General features: G+C 43.9%; 1 protein-coding gene across 1 annotated transcript in view; it reads right to left on the bottom strand.

The window, feature by feature from the left end:
- LOC137369437 (neuroendocrine protein 7B2-like) overlaps window positions 1-21,064 on the bottom strand; it is a 35,442-nt gene that overhangs the window by 2,108 nt on the left and 12,270 nt on the right. The window contains exons 3-5 of the mRNA XM_068030642.1: window positions 15,708-15,857; window positions 13,109-13,221; window positions 11,421-11,474 (exon numbers count right to left, since the gene is read on the bottom strand). Coding sequence (XP_067886743.1) covers window positions 11,421-11,474; window positions 13,109-13,221; window positions 15,708-15,857 — 317 coding nt within the window. The remainder of the gene's footprint in view (window positions 1-11,420; window positions 11,475-13,108; window positions 13,222-15,707; window positions 15,858-21,064) is intronic.

Here is a 21,064-nt window from a genome sequence, read left to right as displayed (position 1 = left end):
ATCCCTCATTGTGAGTACAGAACATCCCTCCTCCTCTGGGCCTTTTCCACCAGCTGCTGCATCTGAGAACTTGAGCACTTTTTCCCTTGGTCCTTGAGCCATCTTGCAATGTGCTATATGTCACCCAGAGCACTCCACACCTTTAGTACAAGTGAGTACAAAGAGCCCACGTATATTGTGCCGTGAAAATAGTGTCAAATCAGCACTTGAGTGCTAAACCTGCAGGTTTTGGGTTTAGCACCTCCAGGCAAATTCAGATTATGGTAATCATTTAAGACCAAAATTAGGTGCTAAGTGTAGACTTTCAAACATGCTAGTCTTGTTCACAGTGCACTCATTTAGTGCCAGTTTTCATTCCTTTGCCAAAATAATTCTCTTCGTCTTCAATTGCAGTCTATTAAACATCATTTTCAAAATAGTCATGCTTTTTACTTATATTTTGTGGTGTTCATTTTTCCCCCCTCTATGATTATACCATTCCTGAGCTGCAGGTAGCTAAGCAACTAACTTGCAGCTACATGGCAGTATGAAGCTAACTAATGGCTTAGCAGGTCAGGTGATTACTTTTTTCCCTTCCCCTTGGGAAATGCGTGACCATGACTTGGCATCTCCCTTGGATAGGTGTGATCAATAACTCATTATGCTGTGGATAATCAGTAGTGGCAACCTGATGATGATCTGGTGAAAGGTCATCGACCTGAAATGTTGGCTCTTTTAGAGCCAGATGGGTGTTTTAAAAAGAAATCTTGTCCCTACCTGCAGAGCAAATCAAACTATTTTATATACTGAACTTCAGATGTGATTGACTAAAATGTGAGGTGACATTTTTTACTATTGCTTACTGACTGACTCTTTTGCCGGTTTAAATCCCAAATGTCTGACCATAAACATGTAACACTTTATTAGGTATTCACAATTTGTGGCACATGTTCCCAAAATATTAATGTGCTCATAATCTACATCTAATAAATTAATTTGCTATGGAAAGCAACAAAAGCAATGCAGCCACCTATTAAATTCTAACATTCATTCAGTCCAATGGAGGATGAGTGTATTAAGTACAGAATATTTTTTAAAAATTAACTCCCTATTCCTGAGCCATTCACCATTCTGCAAATGCGCAGCCTGATTTTCAGTTTAAATTTCTAGAATGATTCATGATACTGCACTCTCTAGTGTTGTAACTGTATTAGTAAGCATTTGCTAAACATATTAAACTCAAATGCTAAAAAATTATTAAATGGAGGTTTCTGCTTGGGACTGATGCATGCACATACGGCACAATAATATTGGCGTGGAAATGCCAATCAAAAAGACTCCTGCAAGAATTGATGGATTCAGTTGAGGTAAACATTGTATTTAACATACATTGTAAAGCAATATTCAATGATTGTCTTTGTTCAATCATTCTCAGGTTATAGGGGGCATTGCCAACAAGACCAGCATTTATTACTCTTGAGAAAGTGATGGCGAGCCACCTTCTTTAACCACTGCAGTCTATATGGTGAAGGCACTCTCACAGAGCTATTAGATAGGGAGTTCCCAGATTTAAAAAAAAATCATTCTCAGGATGTGGATGTCATTAACAAGGCCAGCATTTATTATCCATCCCTAACTGCTCTTGAGAATGTGGTGATTGATATTCTTAGATATAAAGCAACAGTGAGCACCATCAAATCATGGTGCTGTGGGTAATATAAACTGTATAAAGCAGTCATGATCAGACAATAGCGCTGCAATAAGCTATTTTCTTCTTACAAAAGTGACAACAGCGCTACTTGAAAATAAAGTCTTAAGAACTTGATGGGTGTTTTCATTTAAAAGTTTTAATTGTTCAATAATTTGAATTCAAAAATATAAATAACAGAAAATGGAAAATTAAATGATCAGATTTGAACCAAACAACTTTGTACTAAAGTAGAGCATTCTGACCTCAACAACTGCAGAACAGAATAAGGGTATAAATCACAGCAGTTATTACAGTGCAAAAGAGGCAGAAAAGTAAGGGGACAGAGAGAAAAGACAGTCAGAAACCTTAGAAGACAAGGAGAGTGACAACAAAAAAAAAATAAAATGAAGGGGAAAGATGAATTAGTATGCTTGCATGGGGTTTAGCTTTGCACATTTTTCGAGTGTTTACATTCACATTTATTCAGAAGCCTACATTGAAAACTCAGGAGTCATACAAGATCATTAGAGTGTGAAATCTTTGGCCTCCTTGTCTCGAGAGACGATGGGTAAGTGCCTGGAGGTGGTCAGTGGTTTGTGAAGCAGCGCCTAGAGTGGCTATAAAGGCCAATTCTAGAGTGACTCTTCCACAGGTGCTGCAGATAAAATTGGTTGTTGGGGCTGTTACACAGTTGGTTCTCTCCTTGCGCTTCTGTCTTTTTTCCTGCCAACTGCTAAGTCTCTTCGACTCGCCACGGTTTAGCCCCGCCTTTATGGTTGCCCGCCAGCTCTAGCGATCGCTGGCAACTGACTCCCACGACTTGTGATCAATGTCACAGGACTTCATGTCGCGTTTGCAGACGTCTTTAAAGCGGAGACATGGACGGCCGGTGGGTCTGGTACCAGTGACGAGCTCGCTGTACAATGTGTCCTTGGGGATCCCGCCATCTTCCATGCAGCTCACATGGCCAAGCCATCTCAGGCAACGCTGGCTTAGTAGGGTGTATATGCTGGCTGCCTCGAGGACATCTGTGTTGGAGATACGGTCCTGCCACCTGATGCCAAGGATTCTCCGGAGGCAGCGAAGATGGAATGAATTGAGACGTCGCTCTTGGCTGACATACGTTGTCCAGGCCTCGCTGCCGTAGAGCAAGGTACTGAGGACATAGGCTTGATACACTTAGACTTTTGTGTTCTGTGTCAGTGCGCCATTTTCCCACACTCTCTTGGCCAGTCTGGACATAGCAGAGAAAGCCTTTCCCATGCGCTTGTTTAATTCTACATCGAGAGACAGGTTACTGGTGATAGTTGAGCCTAGGTAGGTGAACTCTTGAACCACTTCCAGAGCGTGGTCGCCGATATTGATGGATGGGGCATTTCTGACGTCCTGTCCCATGATGTTCGTTTTCTTGAGACTGATGGTTAGGCCAAATTCATTGCAGGCAGCCGCAAACCTGTCGATGAGTCTCTGCAGACACTCTACAGTGTGAGATGTTAATGCAGCATCATCAGCAAAGAGGAGTTCCCTGATGAGGACTTTCCGTACTTTGGTCTTTGCTTTTAGACGGGCAAGATTGAACAACCTGCCTCCAGATCTTGTATGGAGGACAATTCCTTCTTCTGAAGACTTGAACGCATGTGAGAGCAGCAGGGAGAAGATGATCCCAAACAGTGTAGGTGCCAGAACACAGCCCTGTTTCACACCACTCAGGATTGGAAAGGGGTCTGATGAGGTGCCGCTATGCTGAATTGTGCCTTTCATATTGTCATGGAATGAGGTGATGATACTTAGTAGCTTTGGTGGGCATCCAATCTTTTCTAGTAGTCTGAAGAGACCATGTCTGCTGACGAAGTCAAAGGCTTTGGTGAGATTAATGAAAGCAACGTAGAGGGGCATCTGTTGTTCACGGCATTTCTCCTGCAGCTTGCGAAGAGAGAACAGCATGGGGTGGATCTCTTTGCTCGAAAGCCACACTGTACCTCAGGGTAGACGCGCTCAACCAGCTTCTGGAGCCTGTTTAAAGCAACACGAGCGAAGACTCTCCCCACTATGCTGAGCAGGAAGATTCCACGGTAGTTGTTGCAGTCACCGCGGTCACCTTTCTTTTTATAGAGGGTGATGATATTGGCATCGCGCATGTCCTGTGGTACTGCACCCTCGTCCCAGCACAGGCAAAGCAGTTCGTGCAGTGCTGAAAGTATAGCAGGCTTGGCACTCTTGATGATTTCAGGGGTAATGCCGTCCTTCCCAGGGGCTTTTCCGCTGGCTAGAGAATCAATGGCATCACTGAGTTCCAATTTTGTTGGCTGTACGTCCAGCTCATCCATGACTGGCAGAGACAGGGCTGCATTGAGGGCGGTCTCAGTGACAACATTCTCCCTGGAGTACAGTTCTAGGTAGTGTTCCACCCAGTGGTCCATTTGCTTGCGTTGGTCAGTGATTGTGTCCCCTGATTTAGATTTGAGGGGGGGGCGATCTTCTTGATGGTTGGCCCAAAAGCTCTCTTAATGCCATCATACATTCCTCTGATATTTCCTGTGTCAGAGGCCAGCTGAATATGACTGCATAGGTGTTGCCAGTAGTCATTTGCGCAGCACCTGGCTGTTCTTTGTGCCGCGCTTCTGGCAGCTTTAAGTGCTGCGGATGTTAACTCGCTGGGGGCTTTCTTGTAGTTCAGCAGTGCAATGCGCTTAGCGGCTATGACAGGTTCCAGCTCTTCAATGTGAGATTGAAACAAGTCTGCATTTCTCTTCACACGATTGCCGTAGGTGGTCATTGCTGAGTCATAGATGGAGTCTCTGATGTGGGCCCACTTGGTCTCTCCATCCCCTGCAGGAGTGTTTTGGAGGGCTTTTTCAAGTGAATTTAGAAACTTACATAACAGCTGTGGATGAGAAATTCTGCCAGTGTTAATGCGTGGGCGGCCCTTTTGCTTGGAGTGATGGAGCTTCTTTGGTCTGAGTTTAACCTTGCTGCACACCAAGGAGTGGTCGGTGTCGCAGTCCGCACTGTGGAAGCTGCTTCTGATTTGAACACTGTTTAAAGAGGCTCGCCTTGTGACGATGAGGTTCAGCTGGTGCCAATGACGTGATCTTGGGTGCCTCCAAGAAACCTGGTGACAGGGTTTAGTGTGAAAGAATGAGTTGATGATGCAGAGGTCATGATAGGTACACAACTCCAGCAGTCTCTGTCCATTCTCATTCATCCTTCCAATGCCATAGCGCCCAAGGCAGGAGGGCCATGAGTCATGGTCGGCCCCAACCCTGGCATTGAAGTCCCCCAGCAGGAATAGGTGTTTGGTGTTGGGGATGCTACTAATGATATTATGGAGTTCCTCATAGAACTAGTCTTTAGCTTCAGGTGGGGAGCAGAGTGTTGGAGCATAGATGCTGAGTAGGTGTACTGGACCAGAGGTGGTGAGCAGTCGGATGGACAGTATGCGTTCCAAGCCATTTGAGGGTGGCTCTATCATGCTGAGCAGAGAGTTTCTGATGGCGAAGGCCACTACGTGCTGTCTTGGTTCTTCAGGATCCCTACCCTGCCAGAAGAAGGTGTAGTCTTGCTCTGTTAGAGATCCACTTGCAGGGAGGCGTGTCTCCTGAAGTGTTGCAATGTCCACATTGAGTCTACTGAGCTCGTTGTTGATGATGGCAGTCTTCTGAGAATCGTTGATTTGTGTAAGGTCTTCCGACAGGCCAGGACACATAGTTCTGACGTTCCAGCTTGCAAAACGAAGGGCTGGTACCTTCTTTCCTTTTTTGGTCGTGCTGTTTGGTGCGGTGTTACAGTCCACTTTTTGGGCAATGACCCTGAGCTCCAAGCACCCATTGAAGCAGGTGGACTGTGGCGGAACAGAACCTTACTGACCGGGGGCTGCCCGGTTTGAGGCGGGTGGTAGCTGTCCAGTGAGATGCGATGACCTCTCCCACCGACAAAGGCAACCCGTGGCGCCCAATCTCTACGCCAATTGAGCTGGACCTGTAACCCGTAACTGCTGCCTTCTGTGTTGATTTGGTCGCTGTGAGGCGACTATGGAGTGACCTCTCCATGGCGCATGCCTGGGCGTATGTATGGAGGAACTGATTTGCCCAAGCGTCAAAACCCCCCTCTCGGGCTTCCTGGTGGGGTCCAAAGGAGTGCAGAGCACGACGTTTGGCACCAGTATGGCTGCAGGAACTGCCGGAAACATGCCAAAAGTGACACATGACCGCCTTCGGGGTTCCGCTCCAGATTTTCTGTTAGGGTTTACTCCCTTAGCCTTGGTCTCTCCCGAGACACCCACAAGGCAGTGGAGTTGTTGGGGCCCCTACACAGGGGTAGGTGGATGCCGGTGGGAGGAGGTGGGGAGAAGGGGGTGCGGGGGGGGGGGGAGGGGGTGTGAGGAGGAGTGCAGTGGGAAGGGGTGGAGGGAAGGGGGAGCGGGGTGAGCGGGGAGCGGGGTGAGCTGGGAGGGGGCCTGCAGTGGGTAGGGGAGAGGGGTGCAGGGGAAGGGGGTGCGAGGGGAAGATGATGCAAAGGGGGAGCTGGGAAGACGGTGCGAGGGGGGTGGGTGGTAGGGGGTGCGAGGGGGGTGAGCTGGGAGCGGGGATGGGGAGGGGGTGCAGGTAATAAAAGAGTGTGAAATAGGAAGTCAGATGCAAAAGTACAGATCACTGCAGACTTAATAATGCAGAAGATTATTGAGATCTTTTTCTTTATATTTTAATAACTGGCAGTTCTGATGAATGGTCACTGACTGGAAACGTTAACTCTGCTTCTTTCTCCACAGATGCTGCCAGACCGACTGAGTATTTCTAGCACTTTCTGTTTTTATTTCACCATTCTTTATATTCTAGCCAACAATAAATGTAGTTGTAAATCATTGTTAAACAACTGAGATCTTTATTAATGCTATACCACTGTGTGTCATTCTCACTAAGGGGGTCACCTAATGTTCTGAATTCTCCCTGATACCACTTGAAATGATATAATCTCGTTAAGGAAACCATCTAAACCAGCATTATCTGTTGCAGGTAATGCATCTAACCCCTATTACTAAACATGCAAATCAACAGCAGTGACAAAAGCAAATAGCATCCCTATCTTTCCTCTCGAGTCACTTTCATCAACAATGCTCTGTTGTAGTCTGTGCCCTTGGCTCAGTCTAATATTCGACCTGGACCCCTGCTAGTAACTGAACAGCAGTAAATTCTGCTGAACAAAAACACTTCTAACTCCTAGACTTTTTATTCTTTGACCAGGAAGCCTTGTTAGAGGTAATGCATTGCGTCTTGATCTTTGTGATGCTGTTTTCTGACTGTCGTGACATAACTACAGGCCCCCCAAGCAGCCTGATAGGGAACTATCTGGCCTCTAACCCCAGGGCAGCCCACCCTGTTTTCTATTTGGTCACCTGGGATGGCTTTGGCATTGAAACCAAGAGATAAAGGGGTAGATTTTCCTGATGATATGCCAGGGTGCACTGGATACAGGAAAATTATGCTCCCTTACAGGCTTTCACTCCACCCCATTTGGTATTTCCTGTATCTGTGGCACTCAGGTACTCCAATATGTCCAGGTGCAAGACCATGAAAATATATCCTGAAGTCTCCTTTCCTGCTGATTTTTCCCTATCCTCTTCCCACCACTCTACTCAGAATTTCCCATGGTGGGATAGCTGAGATTGAAAGTGTGAAGGAATGAACTACAACCCACATCTATTGCCAGTAATGGTGTCTCTGGGTAAAGCTGACAATCTGTGCTGCATTAAGAGTAGTTTTGTGCTGTGGTCCCAGGTCCCAAGCCCACAAATAACTAAATTAAAACCAGCAAAGGCAGATAAATCAACATCTGTAAAAGGCAAGCAATGATGTTTCTGGTAGAAAAGGCTTGAGGGCTGAATGGTCCATCCATTCCTATGCAACCTTCCATTACCAGTTCAAACATCATAACCAGACCTTTTCTCTTTATAGATGTTGATAACCCACTTTTTTGGCATTTTAATTTTTATTCAGATTTGCAGCATTTTAGAGCTGCTATCTCCCGATAGTGATTGGCTTGAGCTAGCTAACCTCATATCCCAGCAAGCAGAAAATGACATTTATTCCATAAGATTGGGCTGCGTTTAAATCATAAGTTGAAAGGACAATGAGTAAATTCAGTGGACCACCTGGTTCCCCCTTGTGTTTTATTTAAATCTTTTTTTTAATTCATTCATGGGATGTGGGCGACGCTGGCCAGGCCAGCATTTATTGCCCATCCCTAATTGCCCTTGAGAAGGTGGTGGTGAGTTGCCTTCTTGAACGGCTGCAGTCCATTTGGGGTAGGTATACCCACAGTGCTGTTAGCAAGGGAGTTCCAGGATTTTGACCCAGCAACAGTGAAGGAACGGCGATATAGTTCCAAGTCAGGATGGTGTGTGACTTGGAGGGGAACTTGCAGGTGGTGGTGTTCCCATGTATTTGTTGCCTTTGTCCTTCTAGTTGATAGAGGTCACGGGTTTGGAAGGTGCTGTCTAAGGAGCCTTGGTGCATTTCTGCAGTGCATCTTGTAGATGGTGCACACTGCTGCCACTGTGCGTCGGTGGTGGAGGGAGTGAATGTTTGTAGATGGGATGCCAAACAAGCGGGCTGCTTTGTCCTGGATGGTGTCGAGCTTCTTGAGTGTTGTTGGAGCTACACCCATCCAGGCAAGTGGAGAGTATTCCATCACACTCCTGACTTGTGCCTTGTAGATGGTGGACAGGCTTTGGGGAGTCAGGAGGTGAATTCTCGCCACAGGATTCCTAGCCTCTGACCTGCTGTTGTAGCCACGGTATTTATATGGCTACTCCAGTTCAGTTTCTGGTCAATGGTAACCCCTAGGATGTTGATAGTGGGGGATTCAGAGATGGTAATGCTGTTGAATGTCAAGGGGAGATGGTTACATTCTTGTTGGAGATGGTCATTGCCTGGCACTTGTGTGGCGCGAATGTTACTTGCCACTTATCAGCCCAAGCCTGGATATTGTCCAGGTCTTGCTGCATTTCTACACGGACTGCTTCAGTATCTGAGGAGTCACGAATGGGCTGAATATTGTGCAATCATCCGTGAACATCCCCACTTCTGACCTTATGATTGAAAGAAGGTCATTGATGAAGCAGCTGAAGATGGTTGGGCCTAGGACACTACCCTGAGGAACTCCTGCAGTGATGTCCTGGAGCTCAGATGATTAACCTCCAACAAACACAACCATCTTCCTTTGTGTTAGGTATGACTCCAACCAGCGGAGGGTTTTCCCTCTGATTCTCATTGACTTCAGTTTTGCTGGGGCTCCTTGATACCATACTCGGTCAAATGCTGCCTTGATGTCAAGGGCAGTCACTCTCACCTCACCTCTTGAGTTCAGTCCTTTTGTCCATGTTTGAACCAAGGCTGGAATGAGGTCAGGAGCTGAGTGGCCCTGGCGGAACCCAAACTGAGCGTCACTGAGCAGGTTATTGCTAAGCAAGTGCTGCTTGATGGCACTGTTGATGGCACCTTGCATCACTTTACTGATGATAGAGAGTAGGCTGATGGGGCGGTAATTGGCTTGGTTGGATTTGTCCTGCTTTTTGTGTACAGGACATACCTGGGCAATTTTCCACATTGCAGGGTAGATGCCAGTGTTGTAGCTGTACTGGAACAGCTTGGCTAGGGGCGCGGCAAATTCTGGAGCATAGGTCTTCAGTACTATTGCCGGAATATTGTCAGCTTTTGCAGCATCCAGTGCCTTCAGTCGTTTCTTGATATCACGCTGAGTGAATCGAATTGGCTGAAGTCTGGCATCTGTGATGCTGGGGACTTCAGGAGGAGGTCGAGATGGATCATCAACTCGGCACTTCTGGCTGAAGATTGTTGCAATTGCTTCAGCCGGATCTTTCGCACTGATGTGCTGGGCTCCCCCATCATTGAGGATGGGGATATTAGTGGAGCCACCTCCTCCAGTTAGTTGTTTAATTGTCCAGCACCATTCACGGCTGGATGTGGCAGGACTGCAGAGCTTAGATCTGATCCGTTGGTTTATGGGATCGCTTAGCTCTGTCTATCGCATGCTGCTTACGCAGTTTGGCATGTAAGTAGTCCTGGGTTGTAGCTTCACCAGGTTGACACCTCATTTTGAGGTATGCCTGGTGCTGCTCCTGGCATGCCCTCCTGCATTCTTCATTGAACCAGGGTTGGTCTCCTGGCTTGATGGTAATGGTAGAGTGGGGGATATGCCAGGCCATGAGGTTACAGATGGTGGTTGAGTACAATTCTGCTGCTGCTGATGGCCCACAGCGCCTCATGGATGCCTAGTTTTGCATTGCTAGATCTGTTCGAAATCCATCCCATTTAGCACGGTGATTGTGCCACACAACACGATGGATGGTATCCTCAATGTGAAGGCGGGACTTCGTCTCCACAAGGACTGTGCGGTGGTCACTCCTAACAATACTGTCATGGACAGAAGCATCTGCGACAGGCAGATTGGTGAGGATGAGGTCAAGTATGTTATTCCCCCGTGTTGGTTCCCCCACCACCTGCCGCAGACCCAGTCTAGCAGCTATGTCCTTTAGGACTCGGCCAGCTCGGTCAGAAGTGGTGCTACCGAGCCACTCTTGGTGATGGACATTGAAGTCCCCCACCCAGAGTACATTTTGTGCCCTTGCCACCCTCAGTGCTTCCTCCAAGTGGTGTTCAACATGGAGGAGTACTGAGTCATCAGTAGGTGGTAATCAGTAGGAGGTTACCTTGCCCATGTTTGACCTGATGCCATGAGACTTCATGGGGTCCGGAGTCGATGTTGAGGACTCCCAGGGCAACTCCCTCCCTACTGTATACCACTGTGCCACCACCTCTGATGGGTCTGTCCTGCTGGTGGGACAGGACATACCCAGGGATAGTGATTGCAGTGTCTGGGACATTGTCTGTAAGGTATGATTCCGTGAGTATGACTATGTCAGGCTGTTGCTTGACTAGTCTGTGGGACAGCTCTCCCAACTTTGGCACAAGCCCCCAGATGTTAGTAAGGAGGACTTTGCAGGGTCGACAGGGCTGGGTTTGCCGTTGTCGTTTCCGGTGCCTAGGTCGATGCCGGGTGGTCCGTCCGGTTTCATTCCTTTTCATTAACTTCGTAGCGGTTAGATGGCTTGCTAGGCCATTTCAGAGGGCATGTAAGAGTTAACCACATTGCTGTGGGTCTGGAGTCACATGTAGGCCAGACCAGGTAAGGACAGCAGATTTCCTTCCCTAAAGGACATTAGTGAACCAACTGGGTTTTTACAACAATCGGCAATGGTTTCATGGCCATCATTAGATTAGCTTTTAATTCCAGATTTATTAATTAAATTCAAATTCCACCTTCTGCTGTGGTGGGATTCGAACCCAAGTCCCCAGAGAAATACCCTGGGTCTCTGGGTTTCTAGTCCAGTAATAATACCACTACGCCACCGCCTACCCCTAATTCTGATACCCCTCAATTTGATTCTGTGCAAAATATTCTTCAAAACTTACTTTTGATATTTGAAAAAGTCCTTATTTCACTGAACTAGGGAATGGAAAACAATCATTAAATATTAGTTTATTTGTCTTAGTCCTGCCTTCACATTCAAAAGAGCAAATGAGCAACAATTCACAGATCAGTGATAAAACTGTTCAGAGGCATTTTATGGAATAAGTTGAAGACTTTTGGTAAATTATGGAAAATCATTTGGATCAGCTAACAGGATACATATAAGAAACCAACCACAGAAAAGAAAATCCAAAAACATTACCCTTCTTCTCCTTCCTGGGGCACCTTTCACATTTCCATACATCACATTCTTGTTCTATGAAGGAATTTAAGCACAAGTTTAAACATATTTAGCACAATATAGTGTCTGTAACAGATGATAAAAGATATGTAAAACCCCAGAATTTTCTTTGTGTTTCTTGCAATGACACCAAATTAACATTGTACCAACTACTGTAAGTATTTATTCTACAGTACTATAAGCCAGTTTATCATTTATGTATAGAATACAGTTTCAAATAATGGCAGTAGCTCATGATTGATCTATTGAGCCATTGCTTATAGCTGAGCACAACAAAGGATGATTGAACGGCAGCTGTTTAGGAAACTGTATCACAAATGCACCAATAATGTAAAAAGAAAATTACTTGATCAAACCTCCTTACTGAATTTTAAGTTTTGAACATCCTAGGCTGGAGCTTGTGTCATAGGCCATATAATGCTATGTTAACCAAGGTCTACATTTGAGCATGAGTGGCTTGGGACTACTTTGTATCCATCATCACCTTCTATTGCTGGAATGTCCAGATTACATCTTGCCACCATATCCAGCCCACAAGTTCTGGGTTCTCAGCCCAGTCCCTAATGCTGTATTTTGTTATATTGGCCTACTTTTACACAGCAATTGTAGTTACTCTGTCTTTAGGTTTGGCTTCTTGAACTTTGGGAACCTAAATCCACCAATAACAGAGCATCCTTTTTCCAATTGTCCGGCAAAGTTCAAGATGTAAAATTTAGCAGTGGGTGAAAATCCAGTTTAAGTGTGTAAATATTGAGAGAAAGAAATCTACTAAAGATAAGGAGAGTAAGTAGCACCAGAGAGGAGAGCAAGAAGCTGCTTCCACTTCTGTAACATCTTCCACGTCCACCCCGTCTCAGTTCATCTGCTGCTGAATCCCTCATTCATGCCTTTGTTAAGTCTACACTCAACTATTGCAATGCTTTTCTGGTAGTACTCCCATCTACTCCTACTGTAAAGTAAAACTCATCCAAAACTCTGCTGCTCGTATCTGAACTCGCACCAAGAGTCCCATTCAGCCAGCATCCCTTTGCTCGCTAGACATTGGCTCCCAGTCCAGCAATGCCTTGATTTTAAAGTTCTCATCTTTGTTTTCAAATTCCTCCATGGCCTCACCCCACCCTATCTCTGTAACCTTCAGTCCTACAATCCTCCGAGTTCTCTGCTCTCTAATTCTGGCCTCTTGCGTATCCCTGATTTTCACTGCTCCACCATTGGTGGCCATGCCTTTACTGCCTAGACCCTAAGCTTTGAAATTTCCCATAAAGTTCTCCACCTCTTTACCTCTCTCTCCTTCTTTAAGACACCTTAAATCCTACTTCTTCGACCAAGCTTTTGGATCCCTATCCTAATATTCTCTTTGTGGCTTGGTGTCAATTTATTTGTTTGATAACACTCCTGTGAAGCATCTTAGGACATTTTACTATGTTGAAGGTGCTATTGGATACAAAGGTGTCATGCAACTGGGTGGGACTGCTCTCACCTGAGATTCACTCAGCGACTGGAGTCAACAGATCAAATGGTTACACTATCATAATTTAGTTAGTTTAGCTAAACAAGTTGTCCAAATAACATGCAGAGTACACATGTAATTACAAATGTCTAGTCAGGATTTGAAATACAGTAGAAATAGAATCTATTCTAGTGCTTACCCATTTCCCCATTGCTGGGTAATCATGCTGTGGATCAAAGAGATGTTGATGGACCTGGTACTCACTGCTGAATTTGGCTGTGTCAGGAGTATGTTCCAGGCACCCGTCAGTAGCTGAAAGCAATCATACATGTTCTTGAATATTTCATCATCTCATGCTCTGATACCAGTTTGAACCCTGTTAATTTACTTATTTATTTTATATACTCGTTTATAGAATGTGGGCACCACTGGCAAAGGCAGCATTTATTGCTCTTCCCTAGTTGCCCTTGAGAAGGTACTGCAGAGTCTTTGTGGTGTAGGTACTCCCACAGAGCTGTTAGGGAGGGAGTACCAGGGTTTTGGCCCAGTGACAGTGAAGGAACGGCGATATATTTACACGTCAGGATGGTGTGCGTCTTGGAGGGGAACTTGCAGGTCGTGGTGTTCGGATGTGTCTGCAGCTCTTGTCCTTCTAGGTGGTAGAGGTCATGGGTTTAGAAGATGCTGTCAAAGGAGTCTTGGCGAGTTGCTGCATTGCATGAGGTACACACTGCTGCCATTGTGTGCCGTTGGTGGATGGAGTGAATGTTTAAGGACCATTTATTTTGCTGCCAATGGCTACTTTGAAGAATAGTTTCAATTGATGAAGCAAGCAAGGCAGCTCCAATGTGCACCATCAAATGAATCAGGGCTTTCAATAGCACTTATAACTTAAATATGAAATCTTATCTAAAATAATCAATAAGGAGACACTGCATTGCCCCAGGGTCACCAACCAAGAACTGAACAAAAGTGCCTCTTACTTTCAAAGCAGGAGAAATAATAAAGAACTTAACCATAAAACAAAGTATCAGGCTGTGGAAGAGAGGCAGGCAGGCAGCCAGAGTAACTACTTTGGCCAGGCCCAGGAGGAGACCCATGAGAAAAACTTTGACCTGCCCAACCCTCACTCATTCCACCGGGTGACTAAAGATCAGGAATGTGGGACTGAGGTGGAGCCATACGTTGAGGAGCAGCCCCTCCACACAGTGGAAGAGGGACAGTGACTGCTCACATTGTACAAAAATATGGAACACGGCCGCGTCCAATCCAGGAAAGTTACAGCCTAGAAGTCCGAAAAGAAGCTTAGAAACCTATTGGATGGGACAGGCCCGGCTAACATTTTTCACCCCAGATCTCGAGTAGACAGCTCTACACGGTTACAAGATGGCACATATCCGAACAGAAGACGAGGGAGAGGATGTGGAGAGCGCAGGGGCAGCCGTATAGGAAATCCCTCTGCGCAATGAGGAATGGCACTGGAGGGAATTTCCAAGGGACAGCTCAAGCTGTGAGGCACAGGTTCCCAAGGGCGGTTTCCTGGGGATGTTTGGACGGGATTGCTCCACATGCTTGATCCTCCATGACACACCCAGTGGAGTCAGGGCTGTTTGAGTCTGAAGCTCTGCTTGGCTGTGAACAGATTGAGTGAACGAATTTCTCACCTATCCCATACTGTCCGGTTGGACGTAAGGACCTTTCCCTAAAATGTAACCACTTCATTGAAACAGACCATCTTGGGCTGTATGGCTGAGCTACTGCCTGCCTTAACCAACTTAGTCATTGATGAGCCATTGGTTGATTTCTTATAAAATATTGAATAGATATTGCTCAGAATAATCCCATTTTCTGTTTTCAATAGATGCGTCAATTTCATAGTCCTGAATTTTGATCCTGGCGCCAACTATAGGGGACCTCTGGCATCCAGTAACAGTGATGTCATCAAGCAGGCTAAGCAGCCAATCACCTTTTTTGTTTGTTTTTCTTTATATTGAAAATTTCTCACAGGCAACAAACCAGGAAGTGAAACACACTGATTATCCTTCACTTTTTAATCATTTTCCAGAGAGCAAAATAAAGATTAGGACATACGCATAAGATTAACATAGAAGCTGAATTATCTTACACCTTTTTTAAAAATAAATTTTATATTAAAATCTCAAGGATTTTTTTTATCATAATGGAGGAATTTGATATTCCACAAATATGAAATTAGTTTTTTTAGGGCCAGAGAGGTTGTTCACAAGTAATTATGAAGTAGTATTCCATTAAAAACCCAGTTACACCTCATTCAAAAAGGCATGATGTTTTCAGGGTTTTTTACAATGAGATTAGAGCATAAAAAGTGGAAGTTCACATCAATTCAAGTGATTTCTGAAGGTTTCCCCCTGTGAGGACTTCAACAACATACAATGTGGTGCAGGGGGGAATCACTAACTGCAACTTCTGAATTTCCGCATTTAACGGTGAGTGTGGCTGACAGAAGTTGCTCTCAGTTTCGGAGTAATAACTGTGAAATCTAACAGTTTTGGCATCATAATAACTGCAATATCCAAGCATAGATACAAGTATGAACCAGCATGTAGGAAATCTTACATTCAATCATGAGCAAACCTAGCCTTGGATGAACAGCGGTGAAGTAGTCTTGCTGACATCAACAGTGAGGTTTAATGAGCAACACTAAAACATATAAAAATATAGTATAACAAGAATAGAAGAATTGTTATAAGTGTTCAGTCGCTGTTTTGTTTAGATGTTTGTATCAAAAGTAAATGGCTCTCCTGAGGAATATGAATTACCTTTTCTTCCCAATGGGCAGGGGTTAGGTGGATCCGGGTAGCCTTGATCTTGATTAAAATTCTTTGGTATGTTATCTCCAGTAAGTTCTGCCACAATGTTGGGAATGTTGCCGTAGGGGCCCAGGTGTTGCAATCCTTCATGAGCACCTCCTAAAGTTAACACCAGGGAGAAAAGGGGCTTTGCTTCAGCAATATCTGACTACAACACTCTGCTCCATATAGACAGTTTAACAAATGTACAATTCATTAGTGATCACACCACAAGACATTGCAATGACATGTCACTAATGAAATGGAAAAGAATCAAAATATTGAGATGGACTGTTAAACGGATTAGACTGTGCACAGGAGAGACTTTTTAACAATCATGGAAAGGATAACTTTAGTCGGCAGTAATTCAGCAGCAAAATAAAATCACATTCTTTTTTTTTCTTCCCAAGATTAATATTTGAACTCTCCACATGTGTGTGTGATCGAGCACATGCCTGGGTTACTTATAGATATAGAAATACAGCTTTATCAAGAGATATGTTTATTTTCTTAAAGTGATATGTTCTCTTTCAAAGATCATATTTGTTTTCTTGCCAACTGTTCACATTTCCCTGTTTACCTAAAGAACAGGAAAGGCTCCTGGCTTTGATCCCTGATCTGTGCAGAGTTATCTAGTTCAAGTAGGGGGGTCAGGAAAGGGGAGCCCCCTTCCTCATTTCTGGCTCCCACTCCTGATCACTAACTAGTGACTCCTGCTGAAAGTGCACTTTAATCAACAACTGTAACAGGCCTGGCAGTTCCACTCCTTGCTCCTAAACCTCTACAGTGAAGGAGAGTGGGGGAAACAATGGCAAAAAGGAGTGTGGGTGGGTGGAGCGGGGAAGATCTTGCTAATGATCTTAAACTTTATTTGAAAATTAAGTTAGTTTTTCAGAAACACTCAACAGGTCAGGCAGCAACTGTTTCCAGCATTTTGTGTTCCAGATTTCCAGCATCCACAGTATTTTGCTTCAGTTCTAGTGTTTAATTCATTGCGCCTTCTCTTCCAGGAATCCCCCACCTTGAAGAAGTTCTGTTCTTTCTCTCCTGACGGGATTTCTACTTGTCTCTTTTACCTTGTTCACCTTCATTGCTTTCTGTTTCCCTTCTCAAGTTTGATCAGGTATCCACTTAGGTTTTTCCTGACCTGCTGAGTGTTTTTCCAGTGTGTTCTGTTTCTATTTAAGATTTCCAGCGTCCACAGTGTTTTGCTACAATTTTCAGACGTTCGTTTGTACAACAGCTTTGTCATCCTGGTACACGGGTGTATAGTGATATAAAAGGTATATATGGTATATAGCAAGGGTTCTCAACATTACAGAAACAGATTATCATGTTGCTGTTTGTGGGAGTTTGTTACGCACAAATTACCTGCCGCGTTTCCTACATTACAACAGTGACCACACTTCTAAAGTACTTCACTAGCTGTAGAATGCTTTGGGACATCCAGTGATCATGAAAGGCGCTATATAAAATGCAAGTCTTTCTTCCTCTTTTTTCTCAACCTTTTTGCTTCTCCTCCCCCATCCCCACTTCCATTTTAAAAGCATTCCATGATGTCCTTGTAATACAAGCACTTTTACTGTTTAATAATTAGTTGCTCAATTAAACATATATATTTATTATTATTTTTGTTTTACTTAGGTAATGTGAAACTTATTGCTGGGCACCAGATCAAGGCTCAGGTGGGGTTTGTAGTGACGTGTTGCAGCTGCGAGCCTTCTTGTGTCTGTGTGAGTGATGATGCTCAGTTATTGACCATTGGCTGAAGTGAATGGTCATGGCGCTCAACAATGGATTTAAAAAGTCACTGGGGGAAGGCGTAGACGGACTATACCTGGCCCGAATGCTACACGTTCTCTGGTTAGTTTTTGGCGGATCCCTTGAACCCTTCTCGTGGAGCCCCGGTTGAGTAATCTCACTTTTTATTTTTGGAGCTAAAGTTTGCCGTCCTTCTGACGCTGTGTACTGGAGTGTATACTTGGGTGTAAGAAAAATATCCACATCTCATTTTTAGCGGCTAACTGTTGATGAGGATTAAACAATAGCACCTCACTCCTCATTTCAAACAGCAACAACAACTTGTAGTTATATAGCACCTTTAACGTAATATAAAGTCACAAGGCATTTCACAGGAGTATTAAAAAGCCAAATTTCATCCCAACGAGCCACATAGATATTAAGGCAGATAACCAGAATCTTGGCCAAAGAAGTAAGTTTCAAGGAGGGTCTCAAAGAGGAAAGAGACATTGAGAGTCAGAGAGGTTTAGGGAGAGAATTCCAGAGCTTAGGCCCTTGGCAGCAGAAGACAACAGTCAACAATGGTGGAGCAATTAAAATTGGGGATGCTCAAGAGACCAGAATTAGAGGAGTGCAGATATCTCTGAGGATTGTGGGGCTGGAGGAGATTACAGAGAGAGGGAGTATGAGGTCATGGAGGGATTTGAAAACAAGGATGAGAATTTTTTTAAATTGAGGTGTTGCTTAACCAGGAGCCAATGTGCATCAGCAAACTCAGGGGTGATGGGTGAACAGGACTTGGTACAAGTGAGGACATGGGCAGCAGAGTTTTGGATGATCTCAAGTTTACAGAGGGCAGAATTGGGAAAACCTAAATGGGGCTGCCTCTCACGGAATGCATACGTGCACCAGATCCTGAGTCCAATGGCAGATGCCATCAGGACAAGCTGATGATCTTATGATGAAGACTGTAAGGTCTTCATCACTGTCACTGTAATAAACAGCTTTTTAAATCCTATAATATACAATCAAAATTTAGTTTAGAGAGCAAAACCTAGGAATTAATTTAGTCACATTAGTGAATGTTTAATGGGTTGGTATGCCATTTCTTAGTCCACTATTTTAATAGAGATCTTATTAACTATTTAAATAAACACCATAAAGCCTCCATTACAAAAACTGGGCAAAGGAATATTATACAAATATGAGACACATTTGCCTGTTACGACCGAGGTGGGAGGAGTGCACTGTCTTTTCTAGTTCCACTTCTCCACAAATCACAACGTTTTTTTAAATGTTTACTCAGTTACCAATATGGTCAATCATAGACTCTACTCTTTAGCCCAGAATAAAACCCACCAACCAAGTTTCTTTAATAAACAACAAAATTATCAGTTTATTATAAAACCAGACATAACCAGTAACCAAGCAAAGCATTAACACACAGATTGAAATATGAAAATTCCATTTTCACCTTAGCCCCTCATACACACACACACACACCCCGGTTAACCAAAAAATAGAGATTTTTTCTTTAGAGCTCAGTGACAAAAAAGAATACTTTGGCCAAATACTTGCTAATTCTTGAAGAAAAAAAGAATATATGGAAAGATGTCAGTTGTCCATTTTTTGGTCTGGCATCCCAAATACATGTAGACGGCTGCCACTGGGATCCTTCTAGAACAGTTCTTTTCAGGTGATGTTGAAGATCAGTTTGGCAGGTTTTCTGGGTGAAATGCAGCATCAGTGGTTTCTGGAAAGCCTTTCAGGAGGAATGCAGCATCCATTTCTCTATTTCATACACTCGCTTCAAAGAGTTTCTCAAAGAGATGATAAAAGGCTGAGCTGGGGTTTTGACTTTGGCAGTTTGATTCTTAAATTCCTTTCAGTACACTGTCCAAACTCCAACTGACTGTCCAAAGTGAAACCAAAAACAATCTCAAAAGTCAAGCCTCCTGACCCCTATAAATCTTGACCTGTCACTTCTCTGTAAATGTCTTCTCCAAGTCAAAAAGCCCCTGCTGGGTATTTATCTGAAGACAGGTGACTTCCAGCAAAAGTTGTTTTCAAACAATACCTCTCAGTGTCCCTTCAATGACCCCAGTGAAAAAACATCCATGGAATCCTTTTCAGTTTTCCCAAATAAAACAATATCCTTATAAAAATTGAAGCACCTTCATAACACTGTTAAAATCACCAGCAGAAATATATAGGTTAAAAAAACAAGTTGAGTATTGCAAGAAACAGATCACCACAACATGTTTTACTCACTGTTATAAATATTTTCTGTTCAGTTTAGAGAGATATATTCTCTCATATGAAGTAACATACAAATCATAAAATATTTCTATCTGAAAAGGGGGTGATTTTCTGTGTACACAGTGCTAGGGCGCATCACGCACTGGGGCACAGATTGAAAAATCACAGGCAGCTTGTCTGCAATCTTCCAAATCTGCTGTCGACAGAGAGATTCCTGCCACCAACTTGGAAAACTTGCTCAAAGAGTCTACTCCAAAATGCACCAAATAAAAATGTAATCACCCCAGAAATAAATTTCATGTATGATGTACAGTACACCCACTAGAACAGCACTGCTGTGATGTAGCCTCTGATAGCTGTCACTAATATCATAAACACACCAGTCTAATTTTCCTGAAGGTTATTTATAAGCCTGCTGATATCAGACATAAAAGTACTTTGAGTCATAAAAATGAACAGATCAAATCTCAGATAGGACATGACATCTGCTTCATTACGACGACGACTTTCATTTATCTAAGCGCCTTAAAACCTCCCAAGGCATGTCACAGGGGTGTTAGCAGATGAATTTGAAGTGGGAATTGCACTGTAGGAGCGATTATGTTAAATTTTGCCTTTTTTATCTGCAGATTTAAAAAAATAAAATTTCTACTTCTGTAGAAAAGAAAGGCAGCAACCCCAGCGGAGCTGTGACATTTGGACTAGGTAACAGCATTGCTTTCTACTGCCACTGAATTGCTGTATTAAAAGATAGAGCTGATCGTACTAGGCCAGGGAATATTCTCTCTGAATTGGCATCTGGCAAAAAAAGCACCACTCTGACTTTTCTTTCGTGTAGCTGCTCATTGTCAAAACCTCTACCTCAACCCAAAATAGGCCAAGTCTCCATTGTTTTAAAAAGTAACTTTGCCTACATCATTTCACAACAAAAGAAAGTCAATCTTGCACTTACAGAGCGCTTTTCATGACCTCGGCATGCCCCAAAGCATTTCAGAGACAATGAAGTATGTCATGTAGGAAAAGCAGCAGCCAATTTGCACACAACACACTCCCACAGAACAGCAACAACAGATATGTTGTTTGAGGTATAAATATTAGCCAGGTTATCAAGGATAACTCCCCTAATTCTTCTTAGAAATTGTGTCATGGGATCTTTTCTGTCCACCTGAGAGCAAAAAGGGCCTCAGTTTAATGTCTCGTCCAAAAAAGCTACACCAGCTCAACAGTGCAGCACTCCCTCAGTCCTGTATTGGTGTGTCAACCCAGATTATGTGTTCAAGTCTGGAGAGATTCAAACCCACAATCTTCAGACTCAGAGGTGAATACAA

This window comes from Heterodontus francisci, chromosome 4 (genome assembly GCF_036365525.1).
Source record: "Heterodontus francisci isolate sHetFra1 chromosome 4, sHetFra1.hap1, whole genome shotgun sequence".
NCBI lineage: Eukaryota > Metazoa > Chordata > Chondrichthyes > Heterodontiformes > Heterodontidae > Heterodontus > Heterodontus francisci.
Note: the sequence above shows the minus strand (reverse complement) of the source record. Positions and strands in the feature narration are given on the sequence as shown.